Here is a 23,942-nt window from a genome sequence, read left to right on the forward strand (position 1 = left end):
AGATGAAGACACATGTATAAGTACACAATGTGATACAGTAATGAGATTTGATTATACCTACAGATATAAGATAAGGACACATGTATATGTACACAATGTGATACAGTAATGAGATCTGATTATACCTACAGATATAAGATACAGACACATGTATATGTACACAATGTGATGCAGTAATGAGATCTGATTTTACCTACAGATATAATATAAAGACACATGTATATGTACACAATGTGATATAGTAATGAGATCTGATTATACCTACAGATATAATATAAAACAAGTATATGTACACAGTGTGATACTGTAATGAGATCTGATTATACCTACAGATATAAGATAAAGACACATGAATATGTACACAATGTGATACAGTAATGAGATCTGATTATACCTACAGATATAAGATACAAACACATGTATATGTACACAATGTGATAAAGTAGTGAGATCTGATTATACCTACAGATATAAGATAAAGACACATGAATATGTACACAATGTGATACAGTAATGAGATCTGATTATACCTACAGATATAAGATAAGGACACATGTATAGGTACACAATGTGATACAGTAATGAGATCTGATTATACCTACAGATATAAGATAAGGACACATGTATAGGTACACAAAGTGATACAGTAATGAGATCTGATTATACCTAAAGATATAAGATACAAACACATGTATATGTACACAATGTGATAAAGTAGTGAGATCTGATTATACCTACAGATATAAGATTAAGGACACATGAATATGTACACAATGTGATACAGTAATGCGATCTGATTATGCCTACAGCTATAAGATAAGACACATGTATATGTACACAATGTGATACAGTAATGAGATTTGATTATACCTACAGATATACGATAAGGACACATGTATATGTACACAATGTGATACAGTAATGAGATCTGATTATACCTACAGATATAAGATACAGACACATGTATATGTACACAATGTGATAAAGTATGAGATCTGATTATACCTACAGATATAAGATAAAGACAAGTATATGTACACAGTGTGATAAAGTAATGAGATATGATTATACCTACAGATATAAGAATACAGACGCATGTATATGTACACAATGTGATAAAGGTAGTGAGATCTGATTATACATACAGATATAAGATAAAAGACACATGAATATGTACACAATGTGATATAGTAATGAGATCTGATATTACCTACAGATATAAGATAAGGCCACATGTATAGGTACACAAATTGATACAGTAATGAGATCTGATTATACCTACAGATATAAGATACAAACACATGTATATGTATACAATGTGATAAAGTAGTGAGAACTGATTATACCTACAGATATAAGATAAAGACACATGAATATATACACAATGTGATACAGTAATGAGATCTGATTATACCTACAGATATAAGAAAAGGACACATGTGATAGGTACACAATGTGATACAGTATTGAGGATCTGATTATACCTACAGATATAAGATAAAGACACATGTATATGTACACAATGTGATACAGTAATGAGATTTGATTATACCTACAGATATACGATAAGGACACATGGTATATGTACACAATGTGATACAGTAATGAGATTTGATTATACCTACAGATATAAGATACAGACACATGTATATGTACACAATGGTGACTACAGTAATGAGATCTGATTTTACCTACAGATATAATATAAAGACACATGTATGTGTACACAATGTGATACAGTAATGAGATCTGATATATACCTACAGATATAAGATACAGACACATGTATATGTACACAATGTGATAAAGTAATGAGATCTGATTATACCTACAGATATAACATAAAGACATATGTATATGTACACAATGTGATAATGTAATGAGATCTGATAATACCTACAGATATAAGATAAAGACATGTATATGTACACAATGTGATAATGTAATGATATCTGATTATACCTACAGATATAGATAAAGACATGTATATGTACACAATGTGATAAGTAATGAGATCTGATTATACCTACAGATATAAGATAAAGAGGCATGTGTATGTACACAATGTGATAAAGTAATGAGATCTGATTATACCTACAGATATAAGATAAAGACCACATGTATATGTACACAATGTGATACAGTAATGAGATCTGATTATACCTACAGATATGATAAAGACACATGTACTGTATATGCACACAATGTGATATAGTAATGAGATCTGATTATACCTACAGATATAAGATACAGACATGTATATATTCACAATGTGATACAGTAATGAGATCTGATTATACCTACAGACAGATATAAGATAAAGGACACATGTATATATACACAATGTGATACAGTAATGAGATCTGATTATACCTACAGATATAAGATACAGACATGTATATATACACAATTGTGATACAGTAATGAGATCTGATTATACCTACAGATATAAGATAAAAGACACATGTATATGTACACAATGTGATACAGTAATGAGATCTGATTATACCTACAGATATAAGATAAAGACACATGTATATGTACACAATGTGATAAAGTAATGAGATCTGATTATACCTACAGATATAAGATAAAGACACATGTATATGGTACACAATGTGATAAAGTAATGAGATCGATTATACCTACAGATATAAGATAAAGACACATGTATATGTACACAATGTGATACAGTAATGAGATCTGATTATGCCTACAAGCTCAACCCATTTTATTAAGTTGTAACTTCAAACATAAAGTCATCTAATTCAGACACAAATAAGCCTTAAAAAAGCAAATCACATACATTTTATACTCTGCAGCTGGTAAAAAAGTAATAGGAAACACATTAAGGGAAAAACAATTTTACAGTATACTGCCCCTTTAATTACACAAAATAATGATGAATACTTGAATTCACAACAATCAGAGGGAGATAGTGCCAACTCTACTATTAATATTGCAGGTTTAATTAGTTATTTGCTTAGTATATTTTTTGCAGTGATTTTCCTCCTGAATCTATGAAAAATATTCCATATACATACTTATCTGGCTGATATATATATATCTCAACTCAAGTCACTGGCATTGGACTGGAATTATAAATAGCAGAGAAGGACCTGCAATATCTGGATTCAACACAGCACCAAGACTTTAATGTGACATTTTGGGGTTCTCACCCATCCTCAGACCTTTTATGTCTTGATGCTGTTTTAAATCCAGAGAGTGTTGGTCCTTTTCATATATATATTTGAATAATGGATAGATTACCTCCACACCAAGTGGGTGGTTCAATTTTCAAGCAATAGGGATTTTGAAATACTATCTGAGACTAAAAGTTCAGCATTCCTGTTTTAAATTATCTCACTCCATTATACTCACCATATAAACAGAGAGATTATAATTAATATATTCAATCATCACTGTGTTAAATTAGTAGGAATTAATGCAATAAATGGTATCCTTTTCTTGTGTCCTATAGTTTAACCCTAACTCCATTCCTTAAAGGGACATTAAACACTTTGAGATGGTAATATAAAATGATAAATTGTATATAATAAAACAACTCTGCAATATACTTTCATTATTTATTTTGTCCTCTTTGCCTGTAATTCCATTCTGAAATTGTGAGCTTTTCAGTTCTGTTAGAAATGGAAGTGCAGAAAACACTGTTAAATCCAGCACAACCATTGGCTGCACACTCTAATGACCTATGTATAACTGGCCCTAATTGGCCACAGCAGAGAGGTAACACAAGTTACAACATGGCAGCTCCCAGTGTTTTATAGACACTAAAACTTTACACTTATTTTGGCACTTTTTAACAACTAATGAAACTTTAAAAAATACATCTACATGTTAGTCATGGACTAATCTTTTCTTTGAATGCATCATTCTATCTAGCATGTATATAGTGTTTAATGTCCCTTTAATGCTAAACTTTACCTGCATGGCATAACATTTTGTAGCAGTATCTAACAATCAGTGAGATTTTGAGATATATGACGCAGTGATTGCCAAGCCCAGGAGCAGATCATGGCGGTCAGGTGCTATGAAAGTCTAACCATACAGCCATAACACATTGATATACAGAGACAAACATTTTTACTTTGTAGACAAATGGTACCAACCACTGGGCTATTAAAAATGTAGATTTGTATATAAAACGTTTCTCCGGGACAGGGGTACATAGAACAAAACCTCTTAGTTCTTTACTCTTTAGAGAGTACATTTTCATTTTCTTGACCTAGGAATAAGTTCACTGTCAGATATTGCTTCATGAGCTGATTTGATTGATTACTGATAGGTATTTTACTGGTGGATTTTTGCTGGAAGAATATACTGACATGTTAAAACAAAGATAACAGAACACACAAAACGTTGTCCTTGATAGCTGATAACCTGTTGGAAAAGTCTGAGTCAGAGAATTCAAAGTAGATTATGGAAAAGAAAATACAATTTCAGCTCTACAGAACAAAAAGGGATATTAACACCTTACTAATTACAGGACTTCACTTGCAATAAATTAACGTGTAAGTTCAGTACATTATAAACAAATTATAGACGCATGAAACCTAAGATTTTTTTTTTTATATAATTCACATAGAGCAGCAGTTTTATCCATTTTCAAGAGCACTAGATGGCAGCATTATTTGCTGCCATATAATGCTACAGACATCTACCTAGGTATCTTTTCAACAATATCATGAGAATGAAGCAAATTAAATGGCAACATATTTTGCTTTTCATATACCTTTAACACCTTGTTTGATGCAATTATTTTTCACCTCCAAGCTCCACCCCTCACATGCACCTTAAAGGGGACAGTATACACCAATTTTCATATTACTGCATGTAATTCAGATCTGTTCTTATGAAAGTTTAATACACAAACATCTGACTTTGTACAGATCTTTGGGCCTTGTACTTTCACACAAATAATTCAAGCTCCACAAAGAGTAAATTGCACATATCTAGTTGTAGGTCTGTACGTTGATGGGTAGCTTATAATAGTGTGTAGTGATGTTTATAGGTAACATGAGCAATTACCTTTACTAAAATGCAGTAAGAACTGCACAAAAAATGCGAAGTTTTTATGCAAAAGGGATAGTATTGTCCATACATTCATACAAATGTTATTGGGGGATATATAGAAAACCAGCCAGACGATACACACAAATAGCTTACACTCTGAGTTGAATAAAGAATAACCTATTGTGATACAATGTATCCCAGAAGAGCAAGGTTAATATAATAAGGAGCTAAAATGACAACATTGGTTACAAGAAATATATCAGCTGATCTATAGCGGGAGCTATAAATTAGTATTACTCTATCTGGTAAGTAAAGTTCAAATTTGAAAGGCTATTTGAAGTATCAGAAACTACAGAGTAAGAGGCGTTAAAAGGAGGGACTGTGCCCTCGTGAGAGTGCCCCTGATGTGCATTTCAAATCACAAAGCGTTATTGTTTTTTAATCATAAAATGGGCTGAACTTGGGCATTCCATGGGCGTGTAAGAAATTGTCTCTCGAATCCCAGCATAATTATCTAAACATCTGTGCCCTACAGATCTCACTGTTTTTTCTTGAAAATCTAAATTACTTTGAAAAGAAAACCTATGCATACGAAAATTGATTTTTTATTAGGTGTAATATTAAAGTTTAAACTTACGGCACGTTCTACCTGTATATTTCCTCCATTACAAACTTTTACATAGCAGAGAGCTCTCATTAATTCTATGGGAGACATCTTACCACTTGCAGGTACAGACCATTGTCATTAATAATAGCACTATTGTCTTTGATGATTGGTTTTTGATGTTTTTGGTGGCAAACTTTTGATCGCTGGGTCCTAAGGGATTTGAATGGGGACATTATCGGTACAGTGCTGATTTTGTTCATGTTGGGTTATTGATTTAGTTTCTTTTTATTAGTGTAAAAGAGCTTACTATTATTTATTTTTTACTTTAATTGATTGAGCGGGTAGCACTTGTATCAGTTTGGTGACATTGTTTTCTAACATCATCAATATGACAGCACATCATTTCAGTATGTTTTGCTCATACACAAAACCAAAGGTTACATTTAAAACATTTTTTGGGGGGCTCGATAAAAGTTAAAAAGTTTTATCCGGAGTATATTAAGTCCTTTTAACTGTTGAATTTGAAGTGACATTAAATGGAAACTCAAGTCAAAATTAAACTTTAATCATTTCGATAGATCATGTCGTTTTAAGAGATTTTACCATTTATTTCCATTATCAAATTGTGCGCAGTCTTTTTATGTTCACACTTTTTGTGGCACCAGCTACTACTGAGCATGTGCAAGAATTCACATTGTATAAGTATATGAGTCTATGATTGGCTGGCGGCTGTCATGTGATACATGTGCCGGCAAATTGAACTCAATTTTGATTTGGTTATTAAAAAAATCTAGAGCTCATTGAAAATGCAAACTATGCTATTGCATTGTTGTTTTATTATGCACTTGTTGGTTATGCAATTCTACTCTATTTAATGGTCCTCTATTTTAATCTGGAATTTGGATGGTGATCAGAAAACAGGACTGGCATATGTTAAGTATAGGACCATATTCCCTGAATTGATCATTAAAGGGACATTCCGGGCAAAATTTAAATGCACATAGATTAATGACACCCTTGAAAAGTAATATATTTGCAATATACATGTACCGTCAAAATGCACGTGCATGTGAGGCATAGGTAGATATTCTCAGTGCACCAGCATTTTAAATACTGCAGCTGCTCAGAGAGCTACTGGGTCTTGTATCATGTCAGCAATTAACAAATTAGTAATTACCAGATGGTACAAGAACCTTAGGCTCTCTTAAGCAAGTGCTGTGTTTAAAATGCTGGTGCACGGTACATACTTAAATGAAACAGCTATAACTTTTATTAGAAGCCTTCTTGCTAATACATTATATTACACAAATGCTTCTATTCAAAACTGAAATACATCCATATGGATTCCAATTTTGGCTGGAATGTCCCTTTAAAAAGTACTAGCAATAATCAATAGAATAGATTTATAGCAATCTAAAACCAGCAATGCCAATTCCATTTATAATACTAAAACTATGTATATGTGCAGCACCGCTTCAGGTATTTATCTCTTCAGTGCTCCATAGTGTGCTTTAAATACAAGTTTGTTTATGACGTGTCACACCTAGTGTTCTATATGTTATATTATCACATCTGATAACCATTAGTTACATTATGTTTGTCTACAGATGTTATTCCTGGAAATATTGTCTGTAACAAAAACTGTAGTTGTTTATTTAAGCTATAAACTGTTAGACATAGCCCCAGCTCAGGAATATTATTTCAGCAGTTATGGGGACAAAGGTAATTATGTTAATTGTCAATAATACAATATATAAAGAAAACAAAACATGGCAGTTTGCACTCATTGGGCTTTATTGATAGACCCTTGTTATGTTTGAAATTCGTTAAATTGCACTTTACATATATTTTCCAGTCTACTGCCAGTAGGTTTCCTGCATTTAACATATATATTTACATAAGGTAAATGAATACCGAAAGAAAAGCACTCTACTGGGAATGAATAACAGCTAGTAGTTGTTTTATTGCAGCCTCTTTTAGCCCAGTTGTGCTTTTCACAGAGATGAACTTTCTTGAAGTATATCAGTATGAGCCTGTCAAGAAAGGTCAGTCCAGCCCAAAAATACCAGGCTAACCTCCTCAGAACAAATGAACACAACAAGATAATCGTTTCGGCCTTCTTTGGGTCTCGTTAGTGAGGTGCAGCCATATTCCTCTAAGCACATTGGGTAAGGAGTTCACATATGGTTTCCCCATCACCCTTAGGGAGACTTCCCCAGGGTCATAATACAAATACATACAGAAAGAGAAGTGCTCTACCAGGAACGAACAAACAGCTCAGTAGCTTGTTGTATGGCGAGTTACCACCAAGTAGCAGCCTCTTTTAGCTCAATTTCAATTTTCACAAAGGAGAACTTTCCTGAAGTAAATCAGTCTGATCCCGCAGAGTAAGGTCAGATCAGCCCCAAAATACCAGACAATTCTCTCTGAACAAGGAACATGTAAAACCCATATGATGGAAACTCCATATAATTACCGTGTATCTAAGCCTCTGCAGACTGCCCCCTTGTCTCAGTTCTTTTGACAGACTTGCATTTTAGCCAATCAGCGCAGACTCATTCATAACTCCACAAGACTGAGTACAATGTTATCAATAGGGCACACATTAAATAGCACTGTCAAACTGCACTGAGATAAGAGGTTGGCCTTCAAGGGCTTAGAAATTAGCATATATATATATACTGTAATATATATATGACTTCACCCCGCAACATATATTAATATATATATATATATATATATATAAAATAAAGTGTAGAGGACAAATGGTCGATATAAGTGAGAACATATATAATGCAATGTAGTATAGTTTCAACAATATGTATGGTGCAGACCCTATATTATTAAATGTAATCATAGACTATGAGACTATGAGAGAAGAAAATGGAACATCTTAATAAATGTTCCATTTAAAAAAAGATGGGAATCAAGCACTATTTTAAGCAATAAAAATAAGAATGTTTATTATGGTCTCATGATAAAGACACATATTATAAGGTCAAATGTGGGATATATAAACACCTCTGTTCATTGTAGATATAACAATAACAATATGTACATTTAATACAATTCAAACATAATGCACATTGCCAATATTTGTTGCTAAAGTCTGTGACTGACCAAATACACCCTTACTTTGGGCACATAAGTCCTATGCCAATAAAACCATATATCCTACCTTATATTCTGCATCGCTACCACTACACCCAGCTGCACACAGAAGCTCCCAGACAAATATCAGGGAGTAATAACTGGGCAGGATCGGATATAGGGATCGAAGTGAAGCGTGACACCCTAAAGGTGTAAAGGCATTGACATTGTATTGTCTGTGAGATATACCTTTAGGGTGTCACATTCATATCCGCAAGACCTTTGATAATTTGGCCTCATAGTCTATGATATATATATATATATATATATATATATATATATATATATATATATATATATAAACACTGCAATATGCTTTCATTATTTATTTTGTCCCTTTTTACTGTAATTACTGAAATTGTGAGCTTTTCAGTTCCTGCTAGAAATGGAAGTGCAGAACACTGTTATATTCCTCACAGCCATAGGATGCACACTTTAGTGACCTATTTATAACTGTCCCTTATTGGCCACAGCAGAGAAGGTAACCTAAGTTACAACATGGCAGCTCCCATTGTTTTATAGACACTAAAACTTTACAATTATTTTGTCAATATTTAAACAGCTAATTAAACTTTAAAAATACATCTACATGTTATTCTCAGACTATCTTTTCTTTAAATGCATCATCTACACTATAATCACATTTGTAACGCGTCCGTCGGTATAGTCAGTTGCGCACAGCATCCTCAAAGGAATGTTGGCTGCGCGCGCAGCCAAAAATAATTCACCTACATGCAGCAAAGCCACCAGGATGCAGCATAAGCATCCCGCAATGCAATAAGTATTAAAAAAAAAAAACCTAAGCGCCCGCAATAAGTATTTTAAAAAAAAAAATTCTTGAACTAACCGGCCGCACAACGTATTAAGAAAAAAAATAAACTAACCGCCCAAACTAAGTATTAAGAAAAAATATCCCAACTACCTAATAAAATTATTTACCCCTAAATCCACAAACTCCAACATCGCAAACTACCTAATACATCTATTAAACCCCTAATCCGCCAACCCCCACAATGCATTAAACCTAATTTATCTGAGTCCTGGTCAGTTTGTGCTGTGCTTCAGTTAAACTGTACTGTGCTCGTTGGTGTTTTTAATGTGCATTACAATAAAGGAACTTTCTACTTTTAACCGGCATTGGAACTACTATTTTTTGCATTGGATCCTCTACTTGTCTAGCGTATAGGACGGATACGCTCTTGTTCCCTACTGGTTCATGTGACTGTGATGTCATCCCCACTCTCCTGTGTGCCGAATACCGGAAGTGCTGTCCATATGCGGTGAGGACATGATAGAGCGCACTGCTTGTGTGTTTGTTTATGTACCTAATAAAATTATTTACCCCTAAATCCACAAACTCCAACATCGCAAACTACCTAATACATCTATTAACCCCTAATCCGCCAACCCCCACAATGCATTAAACCTAATTTACCTATTAACTCCTACACCACCAACCCCCACAATGCAAAAAAATAATTTAATGACTAAGCCCCCTCACCTAACACCCCCTAAATTAACCCTTAATTACAATAAAAAAATACTACATTACAATATAAAATAAAATAAAAATTACATTACATTAATCTAATACAAAAATTAATAAATAACACTATCCAAAATAAAAAAATTAAACCTAATCCCTATGAAAATAAAAAAGCCCCCCAAAATAAAATAAAAACCTAATCTAATGCTAAACTACCAATAGCCCTTAAAAGGGCTTTTTTGTAAGGCATTGCCCTAAAGAAATCAGCTATTTTACATTACAAATAAACCAAGTCCCCCCTAACAATAAAACTCCCCACCCACCAAACTCCTCCCCAAAAAAATAACACTAATAAACCTAAACTACCCATTGCCCCTAAAGGGCATTCAGCTCTTTTTCACTGCCCTTAAAAGGGTATTCAGCTCTTTTGCAATTTGCCCCCAAAAAAACCTTATCTTAAAAAACAAAACCCCCCAAAAAATGTAAAAAAAAACGTAACACTAAAGCCCCAAATAGGTACTCACGGTTTCAGAAGTCCCGCGGAGAAGGTCTTCTTCCAGACAGGTCCATCATCTTCATCCATAGCGAAGGCGGTGCGGAGCGGAGGTCCGGAGCAGTCTTCCCAGAAGTGGCGATCCTCGGTGGCAGTCATTGGCGGCGGTGGCGGTCCTCCGCGGCAGTGGTCCTTGGTGAAGGCATGGAGGTTCCTCTTCTTGCGATCGTCCACCGCACACTGAAGATTGAATTAAAAGTACCCCATCTTTATTGGGGTACTTTGAATTCCTTTTGGCTAAAATTTTCAAAATCAGCCAATAGGATGAGAGCTACTGAAATCTTATTGGCTGATTTGAACAGCCAATAGGATTTCAGTAGCTCTAATCCTATTGGCTGTTTTGAAAAATTCAGCAGCCAATAGGATGAGAGCTACTGAAATCTTATTGGCTGATTTGAACAGCCAATAGGATTTTTAGTAGCTTTAATCCTATTGGCTGTTTTGAAAAATTCAGCCAATAGGAATGCAAGGTACCCCAAATTGATTGCGGGTACCTTGCATTCTATATTTAGTATACCATGGACCATCGGATGAAGAGGAGCCTCCATGCCACCGAGGACCACCGCCAAGGACCAACGATGACGCCACAGATGACCACTGTCGAGGATCGCCACATCTGGAAAAACTGCTCCGAACCTTGGCTCCGCACCGCCTTCGCTGGTGAATGAAGATGATAGACCCGCGTGGAAGAAGACCTTCTCCGTGGGACTTCTGAAACCGTGAGTACCTATTTGGAGCTTTAGTGTTAGGGGTTTTTTTTATAATTTTTGGGGGGATTTTGTATTTTTAGATTAGGGGTTTTTTTTGTGCAAATTGCAAAAGAGCTAAATGCCCTTTTAAGGGCAATGCCCATACAAATGCCCCTTTAGGGGAAATGGGTAGTTTAGGTTTATTAGTGTTTTTTTTTTTTTTATTTTGGGGGGTTTGGTGGGTGGGGTGTTTTACTGTTAGGGGGGACTTTGTTTACTTTTAATGTAAAAGAGCTGAATTCTTTAGGGCAATGCCCTACAAAAAATTATTTTTATAGGGGTATTAGTTTAGGTTTAATTTTATTATTTTGGATAGCTTTGTTTATTTTTTTCTGTATTTTTACTTTTTTATTTTTTGTTGCTTGGGGGTTTCGTTTTTAACACACAGACTGCCCTCTAGGCAGGCTTATCAACTAGTTTCATATAAATACATGATTTAAAAAAAAAATAGTTCTATTGACCTTTAATAATTCATTTATATATGTACCGATCTATACTGTTGCTATTGCAGTATCCTCTGTTCAGGAAACGTTTGTGAAAGGCAGATAAAATTAGTGTGTTCATATCTGTTTTAAACATTGTAACCTCCATTAATTAAAATGTTTTTTCTTGGTGATTTTTGCATGCTAAGATAAATGTGATTACTGTAACAGATACAGATTTCATTTGTGCATATAGCCCTGTCTCTGTCAGGCCTCTATAATCTTACAATCTCATTGTCCCACATCCTGAACTTAAGTTTATGATGCCTCCTCGTTCTGTGGGCTCTCCAATAAACCCTTCAGACTGCTCAGACACTGCCCTCCAAAGTCCTAACATCACTCACATCACCAAAACCCCACCCCCAAGCTCCCCAGACTATGCCTAGCTAAAGCCCAAGCAGCCCTGGTTATGCCCCTTGTGCCCACCATGTCCCTGGTTAGCATCCCAAAATTTTATGAGGTCTATAGTATGGTGGCCCTTTATTCCTTCTCTTCATCCTTTTCTTACACTTTCTCTTACCCTTTCTGATACTAATCCCCCTCACCTATCCCTTTCCTTCTAACCTCTCATGTCTTTAGACACTTTCTGGTGAGCAAATACTTTGTTCTTCCACATCCTAAAATCCTGGGTAGCTAGGGAAGCGCCTGCTATATTTTGCAGAGCAAGCTCCAGGCTCTTGTACAGCTCTTTTCATATTTGCTTTCCAACCACAAACCCATATACATAGCTTTTTTCATTGCAAGGAGAGAATCTTCCTTTTCATCTCAATCCTGTGTCCTATTGGTTTAGGCCAGTGGTAAATTTCCTTTTGCAAAAGTCTCCTATTGGCTGACTTCTCTTGCATGCTTTTCCACTATTACCTCTACAGTAATAACAAAAAGTAGAAACCATGTTCTTTATAATATTGGATGGTTTATGTTTAATTAAAGAATTGGGTAAAGAAACGAGGGTATGCTGCACAGACTTTACCATTTGTAATTTAATTTGAAATATAACAACTAAATATAGAGAAAAAAAGAACGTTGTTCACAAGATGAAAAGTAAAGACCCATTAGATAATAGCTTTAAATATATTCCTCTTTGTATATACATGAATTGTTTGGTAATGTGTGCATCTTTATTATTGTAAATAGATTAAGTGCAGGTGAGAGTACGTTGATGACATTAACAGCCTGCACATGCTTTGCTGAAACAGATCTCACACAAATCCAGCTCCTCGATAGCTTGCACTGTATGGAAAGATAAAGATGAGACATTTAATGTACATATAATCATATAATAACCATTCCATAGAGTTAGTTATAGCCAACTATGTCCTAATATGGTTACAGGGATATACGAATGAATGGGATATGGAAGTCAATATTAAACTTTCATGATTCAGAAACAGTGAAAAATGTAAAAAATAAAAATAAAAAAAAAGAGAAACGTTACAATTTACATCTATTATCAAATTGACCACTGTTTCCTGAATGTTAGCTCCTTTCCATGAGAACATACTGAGGTAGGCTCAGGAATGTACACTATATGGTAGCAGTGTTTTCAATATTTGTAACAATGTTATGTGCACTGGTACTGATCCTACCTTAGTAAGCTCTCATGCAAAGAAGCTATAGCTATCTAAATTATCTATATCAAAACTTTTATGCATATTTTGTATTCGTCGTTGCTTAAAAGACCATTAAATACAGTACAATTGCATAATCAATAAATGCATAATAAAAAGACAACTCAATAGCACTTACTTAGGATTTTAAATGAGAAGTAGCTTTTTGTTTCTGGCAAAATTCAAAGTTAATTCCATTTTCCCTCCCCCTATATCATATGACATCCATCACATGTGCACATTTTTTTTAAGATTGCATGTTCTATCTGAATCTTGAAAGTTTAATTTTTAATTTAGTTTTCTTTTAATCTTGTAGTACATAATCATCTATACCTAATGAAGCAGATTTATGCTGAATCAAAATACAGCAATTCTTTTTCAACCCATTAATACCTCGATTTTAGAAACAAATAAGCATTTGTTAGCACATATGCTGCAATATTGACTGTGAAATGTCTACAAGCCCTCTCTTTGGGATTATGTTATTACTTATAAATCCCTAGCTAGGTAAAGTTAGGTTGTGAGTACAAATAGTACAAATTGTGGGTCTCGCTATAAGATGTCATGCATTGTGTGTAAAGGATCATAGAATATGTGAAGAACATAGGAATAGCTGAGGCTGGAGGGATTGTTCAAATCTGATTGATTCTAGAGGACATGTTTAGTCTAATGGTTTATGCGAATTGAAAGCAATAAGGGCAAAAATTAACAATAAAATGCTGACATGGTAGAGAAATCATGTAATATCTTTTTTTTTAAAGAAGTAGCATGATTTGGTATTGTATGTATCTTTCCATTACATCCAGAACACCATTTATCAAGATAAACTGCTCTCTAGCCTAAAATATGCCTTTCTAAACTTCTTTGAGGTAACAGGAATTGTTGGGTATTATCTCACCAAAACAGAAAGCATTAGAGAATCAGATATATACATAAAGAGAAGCGCTCTCTCAGGAATGAAGAACAGCTCAGTAGTTTGTTATATAGCAATGTACCAACTGGGAGCAGTTTCTTTTTAGCCCAATAATGGTTTTCACAAACCACTTTCTTGATGTATATCAGTCTAACCCTGCCTAACAAGCTCAGTCCAGCCCCAAAATACCAGGCAATCCATCTCTGAATAAGGAACATGACAACAACGAGACAATTGCTTTTGGCCTTCATTGGGCCATGTCAATGAGGTGCATCCATATTCCTCTAAGCACAATGGGCTAGAGTACACATCTAAATTCCCCATCACCGTTAGGGAGGCTTCCCTAGGGTCATATTACAAATACATACAGAAAGAGGAGCACTCTCTCAGGACTCTTTGACCAATGTACTTAGAGGATATGGCTGCAACCTTACTGATGAGTCCCAAAGAAAGATGAAGCATTCATCTGGGGTTGTCATGCTCCTTGTTCAGAGGAGAATTGCCCTGGTATTTTTGGGCTTGGCTGACCTTGTTGGGCTGGATGAGACTGATACACTTATGGAAAAATCTCCTTTGTGAAAAAGCACAATTGATTTGAAAGAAGCAAATCACAGGTGATAACCGACCATAGAACAACCCACTGAGCTGTTGTTTGTTCATGACAGACTGTTTCTCTTTCTGTATACTTATAATCAGATAATCAGGCCCATAGTGAGAATAGTTTTCATCAATTTAAGTCAGTGATATTAGTGATAAGTTAATTTCTGAAGAAAGATGGTTCCAGATGATTATCCTGAATATCTGAGATTGCTCTACCTCTGATCAATGCTTTTTGTGATTATTCATTGACCACCAAGATCTAATTAAAACACCTAATTTCCCTAGTTGGTAATTAATACATCTGAAGAAAAGACCTGTGAGGTTTTTTAAAGCTTATGGAATAAAAAATGTTTTATTTTGTCGGTCAATTAAAAGGTATCACAATCTACTAAAGGAACATTCTCTGTGGGACCTATTCCTGGTTTCCTATTAGATACTTACTCAGTCGTGGGAAGACTTGTGGTGCTTCTCCTTGATTACACACCTCTCTGAACTCTGCAGGGAGATCATTCTGGGTGCAGATGACATCAGAAGAAGAAATGACTAAATGAGGGCTTCTAGTTCTGACCATTTCGTGAAGCTGCTTCAGCTTCTTTACAGCTTCTAACTGGAAGGAAGAGTTCCCATCCTATGTATATAATTGTACAATTATAGATTACAGTATAATAGGGGAGGAGATTTCTTATTCAGCTGAAAAAGGCAATTGCTTAGGGATTCCTACTCTCATAGGATTACTTTCCTGTTTGTTAATTGATAAAACTAGAATACATTCCCTGTCAATTTATAGTATGTGTTCCATATACTTGGCTGTTCAGTCCAGCCAATCAGAAGCTGTACTGGGGAATTAAAGATTGTTCTTCAGTAATAAATAAATTCAGTCATACTCACTTGTGTTTTACAGTAGTGATGGACATATGCAAATATTAGATTTACATTTGGGTAACACAAGCAAATACATTCAATAAAACTAGCTTGTGTATTACAGCAGTGATGTTCATAATATTAGCTTCTACGTCTACGATATAGTTTATTTTGGTAACACAAGCAAATACATTCAGTAAAAACTAGCTTAAATATCACAACAGTGATGGACATAATAGGCTAGATTACGGATGGAGCAGCTAGTTTGTGCTCTCGATCGCGCTTTAACCCTGCTAGAAGTAAGCAAGTTGAAAGTAAAAAGTTTTCGCACAAGTGCTACCCGAGAGCGCGGCAAAAAGTCGAACTTCAAATATCTCATCCGGCGTTAACATATTGCCCCATAGACTTGAATGGAGCTTGAAAAGTGAGAAAAAAATACCCAACAAGTCACGCAAACCCGACATGAAATATTAAGAGAGAGAGGAATATCTATTTATAAATAGATAGAACATATTTCCCTATGCGAAGAACATTGGAATGTGAAATATTTATATTAAATACATAGTTAAAAGCTTTCTCTCCAAAATAATTTTTCATGTTCTTCAGCTACTTAACTGTAAAGGGCTCCAATGCACTTATATATGTCTGTATAATGTGTTCATATGTATAATATGTGTTTGTATGTTTCTGTAAATACATATATACACATATAAATACATAAATATACAGTATATGTACACATACATATACAGTATCTCACAAAGTAAGTACACCCCTCACATTTTTGTAAATATTTTATATCTTTTTATGTGACAACACTGAAGAAATGAAACTTTGCTAAAATTTAAAGTAGTGAGTGTACAGCCTGTATAACAGTGTAAATTTGTTGTCCCCTCAAAATAACTTAACACACAGTCATTAATGTCTAAACCGTTGGAAACAAAAGTGAGTACACCCCTAAGTGGAAATGTCCAAATTGGGCCTAAAGTGTCAATATTTTGCATGGCCACCATTATTTTCCAGCACTGCCTTAACCCTCTTGGGCATGGAGTTCACCAGAGCTTCACAGGTTGCCACTAGAGTCCTCTTCCACTCCTCCATGATGACATCATGGAGCTGGTGGATGTTAGATACCTTGCGCTCGCCCCACCTTCCATTTGAGGATGCCCCACAGATGCTCAATAGGGTTTAGGTCTGGAGACATGCTTGGCCAGCTCCATCATCTTTACCCTCAGCTTCTTTTGCAAGGCAGTGGTCATCTTGGAGGTGTGTTTGGGGTCGTTATCATGTTGGGATACTGCCCTGTGGCCAGTCTCCGAAGGGAGGGGATCATGCTCTGCTTCAGTATGTCACAGTGCATGTTGACATTCATGGTTCCCTCAATGAACTGTAGCTCCCCAGTGCCGGTAGCACTTATGCAGGCCCAGACCATGACACTCCCAGCACCATGCTTGACTGTAGGCAAGACACACTTGTCTTTGTACTCCTCACCTGGTTGCCACCACACACGCTTGACACCATCTGAACCAAATAGGTTTATCTTGGTCTCATCGGACCACAGGACATGATTCCAGTAATCCATGTCCTCAGTCTGCTTGACTTCAGCAAACTGTTTGCAGGCTTTCTTGTGCATCATCTTTAGAAAAGGCTTTCTTCTGGAACGAAAACCATGCAGACGAAATTGATGCAGTGTGCGGTGTATGGTCTGAGCAATGACAGGCTGACCCCCACCATTTCAACCTCTGCAGCAATGCTGGCAGCACTCATAAGTCTATTTCCCAAAGACAACCTTTGGATATGATGCTGAGCACATGCACTCAACTTCTTTGGTCGACCATGGCGAGGCCTGTTCTGAGTGGAACCTGTCCTGTGAAACCGCTGTATGGTCTTGCCTACCGTGCTGAAGCTCAGTTTCAGGGTCTTGGCAATCTTCTTATAGCCTAGGCCATCTTTATGTAGAGCAAAAAAAATCTTTTTTTCAGATCCTCAGAGAGTTCTTTGCCATGAGGTGCCATGTTGAACTTCCAGTGACTGTCCGCCACCTGCTCTGAGGTGGCGGACAGAATTTAACCCGATCGAATACAATCCAGTTGATTGACACCCCCTGCTAGCGGCTGATTGGCCTCGAATCTGCAAGGGGCAGTATTGCACCAGCAGTTTACAAGAACTGCTGGTGCAATGATAAATGCTGACAGCGTATGCTGTCTGCATTTATCGATATGTGGCGGACATGGTTCGATATAGCGGATCATGTCCGTCCGCACAATGATAAGTGGACCCCAATATGAAAAGAGTATTGCCGATATTACCATAGTAATAGCTCATTTATAACTGTATTACTGTAAGTAGTATACATATTACTATATTGCTGCATGTATATTACTATGTTAATATGTATATTATAGCAATAGCAGTATGAATTTTACCTTAGCACTAGCATGTGTAATAATATACTATAATACTAATATGTGTCTTGCTATGATACTAGTGTATTTAATCCATAAATGCTGCCATAAATATTACTGTAAATAGTGTTTATTGTACAGTGACACTAGCATCTTTATTATTATAAGACGAACAATAGTATAGGCAAAATAATATAAGCACTACAATAATGAAAACATATTCCTTATACTAATTAAAAAAATATGGATTGAAACATTTGCATACTTTGTAATGGGCCATTAATTTGTTAAAAAACATTATCATTAAGATAGAGCATCCCACTTTAAAAAATAAATAAATCCAATTTACGTCTATTATCAGAATGTACTTGAAAAGAATACCAAGGTAGTTAGCGTGCATGTGTCTGGAGAACTATATAGCAGCATTGTTAAAAACATTCTTGCAAAACTATTGTCATAAACATGTGCACACTCCTGAACATACCTACAAGCTTTTCAACAAAGGATGTCAAGATAATAAGTAAATTTAATCATAGACGTCAATTGGAGGGTTTTTTTTTTTTTAATTGTTTGCTCATTACACCAATTAATTGGAAATTGCCACTAAGTTCAGTTATGATGAGTATGTCAGTAACAGTATATATTGACATTCACCTGAAATAAAGATGAAAATATACAAAGATACTAAGCAAAAAACTAACACAGGAAGTGCATAATCCTGTTCCATAAAGGTTACACTCAACAAGCTGATGGATGATGAAGACATCATTTGCAGGTATGTTGTCATGTTGTTGTCATGATAGATAGACAACCATGAAAACAGATAGTTACAAATTAATATCAAGACTATGTCTTCTAATCCAAAACATCTTCTGACATATACAAAATATAGCAGACCCACCTTGACATAGACAGCCTGAGAGACCTCCCACCATACCAGGACCAGCAAGCTTATAGCAGAAAAAAGATACTTCATGGTGACCTACAACAGTTGATAATGCTCCTCTTCAAGTTCCTATTGTCAATCTTTTCCTGGTATTAATTTGTCTTCAAAATATAGATGTCTGTTTATATTGTAATTTGTTTAACCTATTGCAAAATTCATACACCAATAAAACCACAGGAGGGTGGGAACCTCCTGACACCTGGCAGCTGCTAATATCCTATTTGGGTTATCATAACTTGTGTGCAGGCTTATAAATTGTAGATAAGGAATTGGGTAAATATTATTAACTATATAGCTTTATTGTAGGGACATATTAAATTGTAACAGTCATCAGAATAGTCAGTAAACAACATTTTTTAAAGACATATTAACATTTTATTAATGTCTATAAATACCATATATTTAACGGGACAGTCTAGTCAAAATTAAACATAGATAGATAGGGCATGCAATTTCAAACAACTTTCCAATTTACTTTTATCATCAAATTTGTTTTGTTCTCTTGGTTTTCGTTGTTGAAAGCTAAACCTAGGTAGGCTCATGTGCAAATTTTTAAACCCATCTCACTGTATTTTGACTGTCTTTACAGCTAGTTCATGTGTGCCATATAGATAGTGCTAGTTCATGTGTGCCATATAGATAATATTGTGTTCACTTTCGTGGAGTTATTTATGAGTCAGCACTGATTCGCTAAAATGCATGTCTGTCAAAAGAACTGAAATAAGGGGCAGTCTGCAGAAGCTTAATTACAAGGTAATCACCGAGGTAAAAAGTGTATTAATATAACTGTGTTGGTTATACAAAACTGGGGAATGGGTAATAAAGGGATTATCTATTTTTTAAAACAATAACAATTCTGGAGTAGTCTATCCCTTTAAGGATTTTAAATCAGATTACATTTATAATGCTCATTTTTGCATTAACTTTATATTTCAGAATCTGTTATGGAGTCTTTGGAGTGGTCCAGCCCTCAAGAGTGTCACCTCCCCCACCCCCCATACACCCTTTCCATCCCTCCAAAACTCCTTCATGGGCTTTGATGTCTGTCTGGCTTTTGAGTGAATTAAAAAATAATCAGGAGCTTGTTATTCGCAACTCAGACAAAGGTGGTAAGGTAGTGGTTCTCAATCGCCAGGACTACTTGGATGAGGCCTATAGACAGTTATTGGATGACTCCGTGTATGAGAAACTTAAAAGTAACCCTGTGTTCTTTTATAAATCGGCTCTTAAGACCATTTTGGAGCAGGCATTAAAAGATGGTATTATTAAACAAGCCAAATTTGATTTTCTATACACTGAGCACCCGGTATCTGCCATTTTTCACTATCTTCCAAAAGTCCACAGCATCCCACACGCCCACCTGGCAGACCCATTGTGGCAGGGATAGGCTCTTTAAATGAGCCTCTTTCCCAATTGATTGATGGTTACTTGCAGCCCTTGGTCTTGAGTCTTATGAGCTACATTAGAGACACGTCTGATGTAATCACTCAAATTGAAAGCCTAGTTTGGCAAGATGGTTTTATTTTTGTAACTGTCGACGTTGTCTCTTTGTATACTTGTATACCTCATGACAAGGGCAGCCAGGCAATTCGGTTCTTTTTGGATACATTTTCCACATATGATGTTGCTTTGAAGCGATTCATTGAGGTCTCTGTTGAATATTTGTTGACCCACAATTATTTTCTTTTTGAGGGTGATTTCTATCTCCAGAGGCGTGGGACAGCAATGGGGGCAAAGTTTGCCCCTTCCTATGCCAACCTTTATTTGGGTTGGTGGGAGCTGTCCCATGTCTATGGAGATGGAATCCCTACAGAGAGTTCATACATTATTTGGTCGTTACATAGACGATATTTTGTTAATTTGGAAGGGTCCTGCAGACCTACTTGAATCGTTTCTTGCCTATTTACAGAACAATGATTTGAATTTAAGGTTCACCATGGAAAGTAATGAACATTCAATTTCCTTTTTGGACATTGAGTTACATTCGAATCCTCAGTCTTCGTGTATTGACATCGAATTGTTCCGTAAATCCACATCTGGAAATACCATTCTAAACACAAAATCATGTCATCCCAAGGCATACCATACAGTCTATCCCCAAGAGCCAGTACATAAGGGTAAAGCGTAATTGTACCAACCAAATGAGTTATGAAAAACACTCTAATGAATTAACTGAAAGGTTAGCCCAGAGAGGGTATTCTCCTAATCATTTACAACAAACAAAACGGGATATTGATTTACTTGATAGAAAAGATCTCTTTGTGTCTGGTAGATCTAAGAATACAGATAGGTCTAAACAAGTAAAATTCATTACTTCATATAGCATGGAATATGGCCAAAATCTGCGATATAATTAGAAAGGCACTCCCAATTTGAATACTGATGACACCCTGGTGGATATAGTCAAAGAGGGTGTATGTTTTGTATCTCGTAGGGCCCAGACATTAGGGAGCATATTGTCTCCTTCCATGTTGCCAAGGCAACAGTCACACAGAAATTGGCTTTCTATTAAACCTGGTTTCTTTAAATGTGGCAGTACGAGATGTAAGTCATGTGCCTATGCCACTTTTGGCACAAGCTTTACATCAAGTAATAGCCACAAGATTTTTGAAATTCGTGAGCACATGACATGCAATTTGTGCTATGTCATATATCTTTTGACCTGCAGGGGGTGTCTTAGGCAGTACGTGGGACAAACGACACGTGCGCTAAAGGATCGTTTTCTTGAGCATTTGCGCTCAATTGACGATCCAGAGTCAACTACCCCCATTTCATTACATTTCAAACGACACCATAACTCAGACAGTTCATTGTTTTTTTTTTTAATTCTTTATTATATATCCAACAGCAAACATAAATTATATACGTTTACACCTATTATGCACCACGCAGGGTCAGGTGTAAAAAGAAAGAAAATAAGGAGATAACATAAGATTTAAATAAAAAGATCTCTCCTTAAATACAGCATTTTGTAGAAAAAACAAAAGAAAAACGAGAGTTAACAATATATTCTCCTGTCATTCATTTGCATATGCTGTTGGAAATTTTTCACATACAATAAACAGTGGATCCATTCAAACTATCAATCAAACAGAGGAAAAAAAACAAGAACAAAGAAAATATATTTTTCCTTTCTTATCTTATCCTATCCCCCCTCCTCCGCCTCCGAGCATTATTACATGTAACCATCAGGCTTAATATTTATTGTCTTGTCTCTACCTTAACTCCCTTCTTCCTTCCTTTACTTCTTTCCTTCTCTTGTCTCGGTCCTTTCCCGTGCTATTTCCCTTGATCTTATTTTCTTTCGCTGTCCTTCTCCCCCTCCCACTCCCTTTCTCTCCCCCTCCCCTTCTCTCCGAAGTATTCCTTAAATCTTCTCTCATGTAGTAATCTCCCCATAACCAGATACCCATAATGGGGGAAACAGTCCTAATATAACCAATTCCAAAAAAGCTATCGTATTTAAAAAAGGCTGTAAAATACGCCTCTGAACCTGAAGCGGATAAGATGTAATTAACGGAAGCCAATCCATAAGGGGGTGTCTTAGGCAGTACGTGGGACAAACGACACGTGCGCTAAAGGATCGTTTTCTTGAGCATTTGCGCTCAATTGACGATCCAGAGTCAACTACCCCCATTTCATTACATTTCAAACGACACCATAACTCAGACAGTTCATTGTTAACATTCCAAGCTATCCAATTGATCTCTAGACATCCAAGAGGTGGGAATAGAGGCACTATTCTCAGCAAAAGAGAAGTTTATTGGATTTTTCAGCTGGGCACCAGAGTGCCGACAGGGTTAAATTTTGATTGGGATGTAAGACTATTTGTAGATCAATAAGTTCTCAGTACCCATTGATTTTTATTTCCATTTACTTTTGTCATCTTCATAATATCCTCTTTCACTAAATTCAGTTTTTTGCTTTTTTTATTTACACATTCTAACATTTTTTTTCTTTACAAACTAATGGGGCACTGTTCTATTTAATATATATTTTTTTGTAAAATTAGAGGTTTATACGCCTGTACCAGTTATTACACTTTTATATTTATCAGACTTATTTTGTAGATAGAAATAGTGCTCTGTTTTGTTGCATATTTATTTATTTAGTTATTAGATATTTTGGACAACACACTTGTAATTGTTTGTTGCACTGTTACCCCAGTGATCTGCCTTTCCCACATTCCTATTTCCCCTTTTCTATTGGCTATTCACTAATTAGGTTTTTCATAGTGCTAAAGATTGCACCACAGGTGTGTATAAAAGGCATAGGATTGTGGGTAATAGGCATGGTCACTGAGGATTGCTATGTAACAACATAAGGAAACGCGTCTGACCATTATTTCTTTTCCCTTACTGCTGCCTGTCATATGCTGCCTTTCTTTTAGCGTGTTGGAAGATTTGGCCACACGGCATATTTGGCTTTGTCTAGCCCTGTGATCAACATGTACTAAAATAAAAGGTATATATTAAGGCATATTCAACTGTTGTGTCTCATTGCTGCCGGGTGCGCTGGACTTCAGCTGTTATACTTTTGAGTACCCATG

At 35.7% G+C, this 23,942-nt stretch overlaps 1 protein-coding gene across 1 annotated transcript; it reads right to left on the minus strand.

Moving 5' to 3' along the window:
* Positions 1–13,226: 13,226 nt before the first annotated feature.
* Positions 13,227–19,423, minus strand: LOC128638780 (guanylin-like). The gene is made up of 3 exons (XM_053690916.1): positions 19,349–19,423; positions 15,623–15,809; positions 13,227–13,291 (listed from the first exon to the last, which is right to left on the minus strand). The coding sequence occupies exons 1-3, from the start codon at positions 19,421–19,423 to the stop codon at positions 13,227–13,229; spliced, it is 327 nt and encodes a 108-aa protein (XP_053546891.1).
* Positions 19,424–23,942: the final 4,519 nt, after the last annotated feature.

Source organism: Bombina bombina, chromosome 8 (genome assembly GCF_027579735.1).
Source record: "Bombina bombina isolate aBomBom1 chromosome 8, aBomBom1.pri, whole genome shotgun sequence".
NCBI classification, from domain to species: domain Eukaryota; kingdom Metazoa; phylum Chordata; class Amphibia; order Anura; family Bombinatoridae; genus Bombina; species Bombina bombina.

What these genes read in the sequence shown, in the direction of transcription:
- LOC128638780 (XM_053690916.1), bottom strand. Translation starts at nt 19,423, where the DNA reads ATGAAGTATCTTTTTTCTGCTATAAGCTTGCTGGTCCTGGTATGGTGG. An exon ending in CTCAGGCTGTCTATGTCAAG is followed by an intron (nt 15,810 to 19,348) that starts GTGGGTCTGCTA and finishes TTATATACATAG; the next exon opens with GATGGGAACTCTTCCTTCCA. An exon ending in ACAAGTCTTCCCACGACTGA is followed by an intron (nt 13,292 to 15,622) that starts GTAAGTATCTAA and finishes CTTTCCATACAG; the next exon opens with TGCAAGCTATCGAGGAGCTG.